The 14,800-nt window shown below is 37.5% G+C and overlaps 1 protein-coding gene across 1 annotated transcript in view; it reads left to right on the forward strand.

Annotated features, from left to right (window-relative positions):
• Window positions 1-14,800, forward strand: part of LRP1B (LDL receptor related protein 1B) — a 1,171,881-nt gene that overhangs the window by 638,453 nt on the left and 518,628 nt on the right. The window contains 2 exon segments of the mRNA XM_067549510.1: window positions 5,051-5,270; window positions 9,033-9,222. Coding sequence (XP_067405611.1) covers window positions 5,051-5,270; window positions 9,033-9,222 — 410 coding nt within the window.

Raw genomic sequence — 14,800 nt, forward strand, 5'->3', positions numbered from 1 at the left:
TAGTATATTGACCTACTTGTTTGCTTCAATCCTACAGAGCTTGTGTGCAGGTTTCACTGATTCTATAGCTAAACTGAATGTGGTTCCAGTCAGATTAATAAAACAATGTATAAACCCAGAGCACTGAATTTGGTTTTGTTCTTAGCATTAAATTATAAAGCAATAAAAACATTTTGTACTGTGAACTGGAAGAGAGAGAAAAGATGCAAGAAAATGTATGTTTAATTCTGTCATTTTTTAAAATGATTAAAATTTTCTAGTGTAAACAATGGCACATTGTTAATTTAATATCTTACCAATTTATTATATAAAAATAAAATAGATCAGTGATGTTTATCCATGTGAGTGTGTTGAATAAAACGGTTGACTAGAAGACCTGAACATCATTTAAAATATTTGATGTAATCCAAGAAGATGCTAAATAGGTTTGATAACAAGAATACTTGTTAATGAAATATTTCATCACCCTGTTGAAAATGTAGTGACTTTAAGAGTTACAATTCTGGGTTTCACTCTTTAAAATACAGGTAGGAATCATAGACTTGATTCTGATCTCACACCATTATAAATCAGAAACAACTCCACTGTAGTTAGTAGAACTACAATTATATAAAACTGGTGTGAGATCAGTATCAGGGGCACAAAGCCTGAGTCTTGAAACAATTAATATTCATAAATATGTAATTAGTATTTTACTAATATAATCAGAATGAAATTCTGCTGATTTTACGATCCAAATACCATAACGTGGTTCCTACAAGACCCCTATTTGTGAGATTCCTATCTTATTACTTTTGGTATGTACCTTGTTTAAATCTAAAAAGTATGATCAGTATACTGATTCTCTTATATATATTCAGTAGTTCTTATTAAAAAGTTAACATTAGTCAGTGGCTATCACCCAGTGATACTGCAGATACCACAGTTTCCCCTGTAATTATATACAAATAAAATGATCTTAAAAGAACATTATTAAGGTTGCAGAGTCAAAAGTTAGGAAATGCCAGAAGTAAGACTGCCTCTCCATGCCCTTGTGCATATGCATTACGATACAGTCTTTAATTACATGATCACATACTATTTCTTCCAGAAAGCCTCTGCCTCATTCAGTGCTCAGTCAATGAGCAGCTGTTCAATATTTTGTTTTCTTTTCATCGTTCATTTTGTGGCCAGATACCTTATTTGCTGCAGATTATACAAACCCTTCTATGAAGACAGAGTTATTAATTTTGTCATGGACTTCTCAGTGGCACTCATCACTACTGTATCTGAGTGCTTCACAAACATTAATCAATTCATTTTCACAACACATCTATGAGACGAGAAGGTATTATTATCCCCATTTTACAGATTAGGAACTCAAACACTGAAAGATTAAGGGCAAAGGCATCCATTAATTTTGGGTGCCCAATTTGAGACACCCAGAATCTGATTTTTCAGAATACTTAGCATAATATAACATTTTGTATGCTCAAAGCACATTGATTTAGTTGCAGCTATGATTGCTCAGCAAATTTCTAAATAGAAACCCAGAGTCTCAAGTCAGGCACCCATAAAATGAAGAACACACACAAAAAAGTTTGGTTTAAGTGACTTTCCTAGCATCACATAGGAGTTCTGTAACAGAGGGAGGGATAGATTTCAGTTCTTCAGTTCAGTATTCAACTGCCTCAACCAAGAGATCATCCTTTCTCTTCCTCCAATACCATCTCATTCACTACACACCTTCCAACTTCTCAGCAAATGAAGCAGGGGTCCTACAGGCAACAACCTCCTTTGCGGCTGAAATCTGAGTACATCCCCAGAGTAAGTCCATCCTGTGCGCTATATGTAATTAAAGACTAGATCATAGTACGTATGCATGAGGGGCCAGATTAATATTGGACAGGAAACCTTAAGTCTGGCCTTTCCTAACTTCAGTGCTTGACTTAATAATGTTCTTTTCACTTTTTTTTCTTTTTATTGTGAGAATGTGTGTGCATGTAATTTCCCAAGTGCTTAAAAAGGCTAACTGAAAAATCTGAAATTCTGTCATGTGGCATCTTTTTGACACCCACAAGGTTCATTAGCAGGGTTGGACCTTTAGATTCACCACTCAGACTTCTTCCACTTGAGTTAATGGAGTAACTGATAGCTGTAGTAGGCTGTCATCCTCTATAAAGACCAGTACTAGAGGGGAATGGGACACTTTGTCAGTGGGTTTCACAGATATTTGTTGGCAGCAGAAGAATGGTGAGATTCAGGAATCTTGGGTTCCACTCCAGGCACTGGAGGGGTGAGAACAGACTCTTCTGGCCATTCCTTATAAGTGTGACTCCCTTCCAACCTGTGCCTTTCCCAGTCCTATCTCCTTCCCCCTCTGGTTCTTCATCCCAGTCCCATTAACTTCACCTAGCTAGTCCCAGTCTCCACTCCTCAAGCCTCTCATCCCCTCCATTCTTTTCCCAGAAAATTCTATTCTCAGCTTTCCAAAGGGAATTCCCCCCTTCCAGTCCCACCTGTTCTGCTCCCAGTTGCAGTTTCCTTGCTCAGCCATTCCCAGTTCTCCTCCATCCATCTCCTCATCCAATCTTTCTCTCCAACCCTGGCCTCCATTTGCCTCCCTTGCTCCACCTACATTCCTCATCCCCATGATCCCACACTCCCAATTTCCCTCCCAGGGCTCCTCATCCAAGCTCAGTGTGTCTCCTCCCTGCTGCTTGTCCCAATCTCTTTGCCCATCCAGGCTCAGTTCTTTCTCCTCACCCCAGTTCCTCATCAGATCTATCTTCCCTCCCCCTCACTTCTTTCCCTCCACCCCATGTGTTCTCAGTCTCAGTGTCCCCTCTTAATCCTCATTTGATTTTAGTGTCCCCCTGTCCTCCCTGCAGGTCCAGCTTTTGTCTCCTCTGCTTTCAGCTGAGACAGCCTCCTCCTCCAGTCTGCCGGGGCCCGATGGTGGGAGGCTGGGATAGAGAGCATAGAAGAAACAGCCTCCTTGCTCTCACTTCAGATGTACAAACCCAGACCCAGACTCTGCATAGTCCACAGCAGCCCAGAGCTGCAGTTTCAGCAAAAGTCTTGCTCAACCCTGGGCTAGAGCATACTCAATGCACACAGAAACTTCGGGCAATTTAGCTGCTCACTACTGAGCAATTTTTAAAGGCTTATAATTTGGTTAAATTTTGGTGGATTTTCACAGGGACAGCAAAAGGCACATCCCTGATACAAAGGCTACACTGCACCTCTGTTAAATTTCAAGATTCTACTCCAAAGCATAGAATCACTAGAGCTTTTCAAAGAAAAGATTGACAGAAATTGTTAACATGGACAAAACATGATTTTTCCCTGACCTTGTTCTCAGTAATGGCTGAAATCGTTGCTGAAATTTTCCATTCAGCATGAGGCAGACACTCAGGATTGAAAATTTCAGTCCAAACAGTTAACATTTGGCAATGTTATAAGCATTTGAAAATGGTCTTACAATGGGAAGTGTCTAGTAACCTTAATACTAAGTGGCACTATCAGTCGCACCCTGTAATACCTCTGTGATATATTATGGCAAATGTTCACTTTTTAATTGCAGCCACTTTATAAAACATACAAAGTTCCATGTTTATGAATATTTGTTTGACCATTCTCTCATTAGTGGATCTTCAAGAACTGTTCATAGTTTTTTTCCCCAAAAGAAATAGGGATGCAAATTTTTCCTTTTATTTTATTTTATTTTTTTTTAATTTTTTTTTGTCATTTTGCCAAATTGGTGGCTAGGAATAACTGCAGTTATTATAAGGCACAGTACTGCCAGGTGATGAGCACTGTGAGCCCTATGTTAGGAAGCAATTAAGCATGTGCTTCACTTTAAGTCCCCTTTGAAGTCAAAGCTACTCATGTTTAAAGGTAAGCTTATGACTGCTTTCCTGAACAGGGCCAGGTTGCTCAGCATCTTGCCAGATCAAGTCCATATGGTACTACCTGAAATGTTTACATTCAAACAGGAGCTAATTTGCAGAGTCAATAAATAAGACAGCTCTTATCATTTTATTCCATGTTTTAAAGCAAAACATATATCCATGCAGACAATAAAACATTATTTGAAAATAAGGTGCTATTTTATAAAAATACAAGTGTTTGGTCAAAAGGAGTTGTGTTGACCGTGGTGGTAAGGGAGTATTAATGCACATGCATTATGCTGCTGCTCTTGGAGTGGTATATTAGCTGACTAAAGACATTTACATATTGTATTTGTATTCTAGGAAAATAGTAAAGGAAATTCAAGTGAAAAATAATTATGGCCTACAAATATCATAACAGAGAATGGGAACTATAACCAGTGACTTCTGCAATAAAACCTTAAGAACAGATCAATTCAGCAGCCAGTGTATGAATGATGGAAACTTAGAGGCTTTGAATACGAGTAGGCATAAACAGCCTACAGTTTCTTTTTCTTTCTAAAACACTGTATAAGGTATAAACCAATCACAATATCATTTAAAGTAAATCATCTGGTTTTAATATGGGATTGAAGTGATATTCAAAGTTTCAAGGTCACTTAACCTGTAATTATTAAACTTGTGTGCAGTTAACTTATTCTGTCTGGGGTTTTCAATAGCGTTAAGCAGCAATAGAGAAAAGCAGGTAATTTGCATCAGGAAGACAAATTAGACTTGGCCAAACAATCCCAATTCAACTCTGCCCTTTAGAACAAAGTCAATCCAATTCCTGGTCTCAAAAAAAAACCCTCCATAACTGCTGAGATTAAATAAAGTCTGTAATAGCTCATTAACAGTACTCTGACTTCTCATATCAGTCATCTCATTTTTAATCACATAATTGATTATATTCTGTGTATATTGAATAGTAGTTTAATGACACTGAACCAAAGGGATTTTTTTTTCCCTGCGGCAAAGGCTGCAATTCATTTGAAGGTATCAGCAGATATCACTCACGCAAAAGACTAAAGCAAACTAGAATCACTGTATGGAGTTACAAACTTTTTGTTGAAGGCCTTCTACAAAATGAATCAGGTGGTTCAAATGATATCTGAATGCTTTTATTTATAATTTCATAGCTGGATGTATTGGACGGACTGGGAGGAAGATGAAATAGATGACAGTGTGGGAAGAATCGAGAAGGCATGGATGAATGGCTACAGCCGGCAGATTTTTGTGACATCAAAGATGCTGTGGCCAAATGGTTTAACTCTGGACTATCATACCAATGTATTGTACTGGTGTGATGCCTATTATGATCACATTGAAAGAATATTTTTGAATGGAACTGACAGAAAGGTAAAAGAAAAATGCTGCTGTTTTGTCCACAGGCTTCCCCTTTCACTGAATCATACTGTGTTGTGTTAAAAAGTATATTTCAAGGTTTTTCCTCTCCCCTCTCACCAAGGCTGCTGTAAGTAGACCCTGTGGGATGCCTGGCATAAGCTCCATTGAAAACAGTGTGGTTGGCATTCTCCTTTAGGAGAACATGGCATGGCCTGGCATATTTTTCTTAGCTTCAGAAGTGGTGATGCAAAGGTTGTTTTTCCAATCCAGTTTTCCCAGGTAGCAGTGAATTGTGCTGTGATTGAGCCATCAGACTACAGAGAGACTTCCAGTAGAGACAAATTTAACACAGCTCCTTCTGGCTCTGCCAGAGGGAGCCTTCTATTTGGCTCACCTGGTAAATCAGCTTTCTATGGACTGTGAGGGTCAGTGTTTGAGTCTGTTTTAATATTCAGGGGACAGCCACTAACAAAGTCCAGCCACTGGATTATGGAGCTTGCTAATTGATTTAGCCAGCTTAATAGCTAGATGCATAGATTCTAAGGCCCGAAGGGACCGTTGTGATCATCTAGTCTGACTTCCTGTATATCACAGGCAATAGAAATTTCACTAAATAATTCCCAGAGCATATATTTAATAATTGTCCGTGAGTGAGACTCCACCACAACCTTTGGTAAATTGTTCCAGTGGTTAATTACTCTCACCATTAAAAATTTACACCTTCTGAATTTCTCTAGCTTCAATATTCAGACTTGCTCCGTGATGAGTCCCCTTTTACATTTTCAGACCTATCAGTTAGCCAGTTTTTAATCTAATTAATGTCTGCCATGTTTTTATATCATTCTAGTTTTTTAATCAAAATGTTGTGTGGTACCAAATAAAATGCCTTACAGATATTTAAGTATATTACGTCAACATTATTACCTTTATCCACTAACCTTGTAATCACATAAAAAATGATATCGAGTTCGTTTGACAGGATCTATTTTCCATAAACCTGTGTTTATTTACATTAATTAAATTACTCTCCTTTAGTTCTTTATTAATTTAGTCCTCCATTATTTGACAGGATCTATTTTCCATAAACCTGTGTTTATTTACATTAATTAAATTACTCTCCTTTAGTTCTTTATTAATTTAGTCCTCCATTATTTTGCCAGGACTCAATGTCCGGCTGATAGGCCTGTAATTACCTGGGTCATACTGTTTATCCTTTTTAAAACTGGCATAACATTAGCTTTCTTTCAGCCTTCTGATATTTCCCCCAATAGACTTATTGAAAATCAACAATAATGGTCCAATGAGCTCCTCAGCCAGCCATTGCAAGTCATCTGGACCAGTTGATTTTAAAATGTCTAACTTTAGTAGCTTTTCTTTAACATCCTCAAGAGATACTAGTGGAATGGCAAGAGTGTTATCATCACCATATGATGAGACTCTATCATCTGTTATTTCACCAAATACAGAACAGGAATATTTATTGAACACTTCTGCCTTTTCTAAATCATTGGTAATTCTACCATTTCCATTTAGTTGCAAGTTGGCAAACACAATAAATACTTTGTTATTTTAGAAGCTGCAGGAGGAAGTGGCAGTCACTCAGTGGTCATGGGCACAACACCCACTAGTGGAGACCTGTTCCAATAGTTTGTGGTGAAATTCACCTTATCTGTGTATAGCCAAAGTATGGAAAAGTGAATTCCAACCCATAAAACTGGGGTCAGGGCATTGACCTCCATAGCTACTGCTTCAGACTACGGGGAGGAATAGCACACACGCCCTCCGTACCCTTGAACAGAGGAAGAGGACCCTAGGTTTTACACAATCACAGATCCTGTGATTTCTGTTCTGGCCCTTGCTGATTCCACCCTATGTGCTATTGGGACCACTTTGCAGAGCTCTGCATAACACATAGAAGTTGTGGAGATGACACTTGTACACATGGTTGCTCCATTGGTGCTTTCTCCTGTATGACCTCATTGTGTTTAGTCCACTTTCTAAAACATTTGTGCAGATGATTTGCTTCAGCTCTGTCCTATTTGTGCCACTCTAGCAGTGTCAAAGGGTTGGTGACTTGCTCCAACAGCACACTTAGGGGTGTTCTTTTCTGCTTTTTCTCCATCCCCCAATCCACCGCCTGCGCGGGCATAAAGGACATGTTGAATATAGGAAAAGCATGGTCATAGAGTCTTGCATCCTACAAACTGTGGATTAACAGAAAAGCTCCTAGGAAGCCATTGCAGCTGGTATAGATTGGGCTAGCCCTGAAGTTGCTCTAACTTTTACTGGGAGCTGAATTGGCTTTTGCCCACCACCTAGTTTGGGAGAGTGCTAAGGAGCATCTCCCTCTGCAGGCTTGTTCTGAGCATAGGTTGGCTGCAGCAAAAGATCTCTCTCATTCTTTTTAAAAGTGTTGTTGATGCAATCAAGAGATTTGGATGAAATGTTTGATTCTTAAATTGCCATTGGTAATGAATACATACACTTACCATTTGTGTTTGGTATTACGCATTTTACAATGAACTATGGCAAATTATGGACCAAATTCAGAATTGGGGTCAGTGAGTGCATCTTCAGAGAATTACAGATTTTCCTTGTATGCCAGATTAGTGGGGGATTACCACGGGTAAAGAAGACTACACAGATCCACCAGTAGGGATGGTTAAAAATTATCTGTTGAAACCATTTTTTGCGGAAAATTTGTTGTGACAATGAATACCTGAAAATCAAAATATTTTGATTTGGAAACGCTGCACATGAGAATTGTAGTTTGAATCCCTTATCTCCCCATTCTTCTCCATTGGCGAGGCTACCCAGATGAATTGCATTTTCAATGATGCAGGATGGCCAGGGACTTGCATGATGCAGAGCCTCCCCTCTCCAAGAGGTGCATCATGGTAAATGTAGCCTGACAAGGGAATCCAGCCGATAGACGAGAATGGAAGCTTGAAGCACACAAACTACTATTCTCATGAGGGACTGTGGAGGCATTAATAAAAAGAAATATTTTGGTTTTGGCCATAAATGTTGGTATTTAAATTTCTGCCAAAAATCAAAATTTTCTATGGAAAGTTTAGATTAAAATACTTTTTTTCCCCCATTTTCATCAAAATTTTACATAGGAAAAAAAGTTTTTTAACTAGCAGTCCACATGAAGCAGCCCCTCTTGTGTGAGAAGCTGCAGTTGTCATCAAGGCAGACCTGAGACTGGGGTACAGTGGCTGTGAAGTGATTTTTACAGCAACTCTGCAGCCTCTGTACCGGAGACAGGATTTTCCACATAACTCCAATGACTAAGCAAGCTGCAGGTACTTATAGAAAATGAAGGAGAATTATTTCATTTAATTTGAAAGGTTGCCTTATTTTGGGGACCAAGATCCGTATTCTCCTCCAACTTCAGGTTCTCAGTTCCATTTTACAATAGTGAAAGTAATGACTGTATGTCATGGGAAGAAGGTAAATAACCAAGTGATATACCAATATACCCATAAAGACACACAGTAGAACCTCAAGACAAAAAAAAGGATGCATGAGCATTATTAGAATAGGGTCTGTTAGTGGGAGTGTAATAAATGGTCTGAAAAAACATTTGAGATATTGGTTTATCAAGTCATTTCAGAATCTATCTTCTATTGTAGTGTATGTTGTGAATGAAACTTTGTGTATGGACAGAGTTGCCCATTTCTGAGCTTTCTGTCTTCTCTTCCAAATCTGACATGTATACTAAAACATTTTAATTCTGACCAATATTCAGTTCATGTTATTTAATTGCAGGTAGTCTACAACGGGAAGGAGTTGAATCACCCTTTTGGGCTATCATATCATGGAAATTATATTTTCTGGACAGATTATATGAATGGCTCTATTTTTCAGTTGGATCTGATGAGGCGGAATGTGACGCTACTAAGAAGCGAGAGGCCACCTCTGTTTGGGCTTCAGATTTATGATCGTCACAAGCAGCAAGGTATTGACAATATATAACTTCTCAAGAAAATTTCACAACATACAGTATTTTACAATAGTTATGCATCCAGGATATTTTTCTCATAGGTCCTCAGTGTTTGGAGGAAACCAGCTGGTTTGAATGCCAATGAAAATATGGACGTATTATAAAATATGGGGTGATATAGAAATATTTCATGGGGTTTCAGCCCTTTATAGGATCTTAAAATTGATTATCTCCATTCTCCTACCTACCAACTACCTTGACTCACAATATTATACCTAACTGCAGTTATTGGATATGTATTCACACAGTCCTTCTGGATTGCCAGTTTCTCAAGCCATGTGAAAGGAATCTTGAAATATAGTACATAATATATACTTTTTTGTTCAATCATATTAAATATATTATTTAATCTACTTTTTCTCAGTGGCCGGCAAGACCAGAAATATTTTCTGTCTTTTTCCTTTTGTAATTGTCTTCTCCTCCTCCTTGATCATCATCAGCACAATTCTGTGGGTCAATCAGCAGAGACTGTGCAATGCTACTCTGCAGTGCTGCATTGACTGACCAGTAGGGGGAAGCATACTGCACAATTTAAATCAGTGGAGAAAATTTCCTCCTCCGGTAAAAGATCATAGTGATTCAGATAATGTGATTCACTGGTTAATTTACAATTATGTTACAATTACAATACACTACAAATAGTGAAGAAATGACTTGGAGTCTCTTTAATTGTCTACTGTACAAAACGGATTATTGTAAGGAAAAAAATATGAACTATAGACCCATACATAGTCTTAGTTGGGACTTAAATAGCAGCAACACAGATTGATAACCCCTCCAAAGGATAGGTACAGTATAACTAAATAGTAGTATCTGGTATAATTTTAAATACAAATACAAACGTGCGCAACTGTTGATAAGTATATTAGGAATGTGTGCAATGATCTTCAAAAGAACAGAGGCAGACCCCCAGGGCTATCATTCCTTGTCTGGAATAAAAACAGAATAATGCTTCCAGTTTCCATAGAAGATCAAAGTCTCCCAGGTGTTGGCTCATCCATTTAATCTTTTTATATAATTTTCAAGTATAACTGAATTTAAAATGAAATGAAATATTATAACATTCTATAAATTAAATCTCTGTAATATTCACCATATATTATTCCTATTGATTATTATACTATGGCACTAAAATAAGCCTTGTTCAACCACAGTAGTCAACATATTAAGTTAGTGACTATCATGGTTACAGAGCTGATTGCACCTCTGTCCTTTTACTGGTCTCACTGAGTGTACTCCTCTTAGGTGTTAAGCTTCATGCCTTTACCTGTCTAGCGATAGAATTCCTTAATCTGGATAAAATGTCCATTCTAAATCAATTGCTTAGTATCATGCAGGTCTGATGGGACACCTGCATTTCTTCCTTTGGGGGTCTGTGACCAGTGATATAGTGTAGTGATCAATTCACTTCTTAAAATAAGTATGTTTATTAGGAAATGGAACAAAGCATTAGAGAAAATGGTTTAGAAACAACAAACAGCCTATCAGAACATTTATAGTCTCATCTGATCTTACACTTCACTACAAGCTACATTAGATATCCCAACACATGAACTCAGAAATCCAATACATAGACCATATTTTGGGGTACATTTAGTACCAACCACCATCACATTTGTCAGAGTGTTCAAGACTATAAGCTTTAGCATAACAGCCCTTCTGTCATTTTTTCAGGTACTCTCAAGGCTCTTTCTGCTAATGTAGACCATAAAATTGAATACAGTATCCTAAAATATGCCAAATATGGATGGAATAGATTTACAGTCAGATTTTCAAAAGAGTTCAACACTCACAATTGGAAACAGTGTTTCAAAAGAACTTAGCACCAACAACTTACATTGAGAGCAATGCCAATATAGGAGCTATTGTTTGCTGAGTCCTTTTGAAAATGTGGTTCATAGTTGTTGCATAGCTCACATATATGTAATAATATCAGTAATTTAAGCAAATAATTACATCAGTTTATCATCAAGATAAAAATACAATTGGATATTTGATTAATTAAAAGTAGACATAAATATCATCCCTATGGTATGATACTAAAACTAGGCTGTTAGGCTTTCAAGTCTTTGACTACATTTGGCACCATTAGGCTTGCGGTAAGGCACAAGCCAACATAATCATGCAAATATAGAGCTGAAAGAATTAACCAAACACATATGTGCATGATACAACATTTTTATATGTGTACTACAAATTGGATGCAAGGTAACTGTGTCATTATGATTTAGAGCATAGCTCCATTTTTACTGAATTAAAATGGAATCCTGGCCTATGCTGGATCTTATGCAAAATCTCAGTGCCACAGGTATTTTAAAAGCTAATGCAAATGTTAAGAAACAGGATAATAGTTTTAAAAGCAGCAAATGGGGAGAGGATATCAGAAAATAAAACCAATCTCAAGTTTTATTTCTGAAATGCCATGGAAGTTGAATAGCAAGGGTCTTGGAAACAGTTCACTTCTGATGCCACAGAACAGACTCATTTCTGCATTGTATTACTATTTCATGAGGTACTGGCAACCTAGGAGTCTCTTCAGCAATTCTGTTGTCACCCTCTCTTTGAATACTTGCTTAGCGTTCATTTGGTATGTCTTGTCATTTAGGATACCACTAATTTAATCCACTGTATTTAATGTTCTCTATGATTTAACCTTGAAACCTTCAACTTGAATCCGAATCTAGCCATTTACTGTAATTTTGGGTATCTGCTTTAAGACACACCACAGTAGTAAAAGGAGCAGGGTTGCTGAAATTCCTTAGAGTGGTTTTTGCCTTTCCCCACTGCTTTGTGACTACTGGCGTTGATCACTCTGCCCTTTAGGGTGATGATCTGAGAAACTCATTCATATTTGCATTAAATCACTTAAAAATTTCATGTGTTGTTTCTCTTGCATTTTATATAAGCTTTCAAAATGACTGTTGCATTGTGATTTGTATTTATTTTCAGGACTATTGATATTTTCTTTGATCTCTGTGTTGCTATGGTTTGAACAATGTAGAGATTTCAAGAGTCTGTTGGCCTAACATTCCCGAGGTTCAGATGCTTATCCAAAATGTATTCAAATGCATCTGTTCTTGTTTTGACAGGAAATATTATGAGATTAGGTTGTATCCAGTACTTTTCAGTACTTTTGATTTTGGCTGGTGCAGATGTAACAACGGAATAGCCTTTCATTCAGTATTTGGATATTTATCTTTGAGTCCTAGATAAAGCCAGTAGGTGTAGTCTGTAATTTTTCTGAATAAAGAACTATTTTTGAAATTGGAGGGACTATCAAATGAAGAAAACATGAAGGATCAGGCCCAGAAAGTTTCAGTATACATTATTTAATTCGTTTTACATGAATCAAACATTTTCCAGTCCTCAAAACTATTTTGATTTAGAGTGACAGTTTTGATAATTTCTGAGGACTTTTGCAATAGTTTATTTAGCATTTTCTATTAAATACAGAAATTAAAACATCATTGCAGATGTAAAAAGAAAGAGCAATGGAGGGGAAAATATCATTAGGTATAAAACAGTGGGCATTTACATCTTTCTAATCCTACCACATAAATAGTACATTTTATTGAGCAGCTGTCGTATCATGATTTAATCCTCACAGTGACCAATGTAATTGGCAGTTTTCCTGGTGCACCCCTGGAATTCCCAAGAAGAATTAGTGCTACAAAAGAACTGTCTTTCCACCTTAATTTCTCTTTGTCATATGTAACTATATAAAAATGACTGTAGATACCTTGACTTAATTGCCAGTGAATGTCGTTTGTCAAAACATAGACAAAGGTTAAATCAATGCCAAGATTTTTGTCAGATTTTATTATGTCTACTTCACATTAACAACCAGGTCCAAAATCTTACTCTAACACTACTCTTAATTTGGAAGATTTCTTTTTTCCCTATGTGGTCAGGCACCTGGATGAGTTTAATATTGTAGGTATGATTTGAATTCCATAGGAGCTAAATAAGGAAGATATATTCTGGGAACAATAATTATACAAGCCAATCCATTGGTTCTGGGGTAGTTTTTATTGTCACTGAACTAGCTCATTCATCTCTGCTTTTTATTTCCCACGCGCCACAGATTGATTGATTATTTATAAATTAATGAGTCTTATTTTGTTACTTGATTATGCTAATATGTTAAATGTTTTAATAGGTCCAATTTCCTAATTATTTATTTCCAGTGTAACACTAAGACAATCCTTGATTGTCACAAAGGTTTTTCCTAATTTGAGTCCATAGATCTGTACAAATCTACTTTAATTTGGGGAATTTCTGTTTTTATTATCAGACAGATTTTAGAACAATCTCTGCAGACATTAGAGTGTAAAATTATAACCATATCATGACAAAAGAAAGACTAAAAGTAATCATCCTTCTTTGACTGACTATTCGTAAATTGGGTTTTGTGTTGCATAGTGGTGCCTAACTGTAGAACTTTCTCCAAGAAGCATCCATTAAAGCATTCCCATGCTCCTTTTAACCCTCCTCTCAGCTTCTCTGAAATATTCTGAGGGTGAAGCTGTATAAAGGGGTGCGGTACCTTCTACCATTTTACAGCTTCTGTGCCACATGGAAGTGAACCACTCTGGTCTGTTTGGATCTGGGTTTTTCTCCATTCTTAAGGTCTTGTTGACCATTTAAGATAATTTATAGTAGATAGTTAGCTCAGTTCCAACTTATGGTGGAACTTAAAACAAACAAACAAAAAAAACTGTGATTCAAGAGATGTGCTTCAAGCCTTGATGTCTTCCTGGTATTGGACGACCACATTACGTGCCTGAAGTGCTTGGTAGACTGTCACTCTCTTTTTGTGTGTTTCGTCAGCCAGACTTTCACACCCAGAGCTCACAAAGAGAGGCAGAAAAGGTACTTTTCCTTAAGGAAGGCAATGAATATAAAGCCTCCTGATCTGGGCATTCATTGGATCCAAGGTCTCAGAGGCCAGTTTTGGCTCCTGTGACTTCCTCCAGCAAGTCAAAGCAGCATAAAGGTTCCAGGAAATTGAACCCTCATCAGGTCTGGCTCTGTTCCTGCTTTTCAAGGAATCAGGTCTTTGAGGGCAATATTGATGGAAAATGGCAGACTCCCTATTACAGAATGGAGAGCTGTGTGGTTGGCCATGGGTAAATTGATGTTGAAGAAGACAGCAAGGGAAATGTTGGCCACATCTAGCCGTGCCAGACTCCACATGTCAGATTTGTAGGCCACAATATCTCCAAAACCAAGGCCAGTTCTGGTTTCTGCTTTGAAAACCAAAGAGGTTTAATATTTCACCAGATCCTATGCAATGGTCTTTGGATCTAGCTTTGACCTCTGCTCCAGTTTCGGGTCCATCTTTGGATTCAGAGAGGACTTTTATTTTAGTGGCTGATATACACTATTTGGCTTCCGACTATTTCTTGGATCCAAGTAAGAAACAAATGGTCTTCAGGAAGAGACAAGTTTCAACAGTTCTGAGGTCTGCTTCATCTTTACATGAAAAAAGAAGAGCAGAGGAGATTATTAATTTTTCCCTGGATTTCTTTGT

This window comes from Emydura macquarii, unplaced genomic scaffold (genome assembly GCF_026122565.2).
Source record: "Emydura macquarii macquarii isolate MOO-44397 ecotype Brisbane River unplaced genomic scaffold, CSIRO-AGI_Emac_v2 contig_1253, whole genome shotgun sequence".
Lineage (NCBI taxonomy): Eukaryota > Metazoa > Chordata > Testudines > Chelidae > Emydura > Emydura macquarii.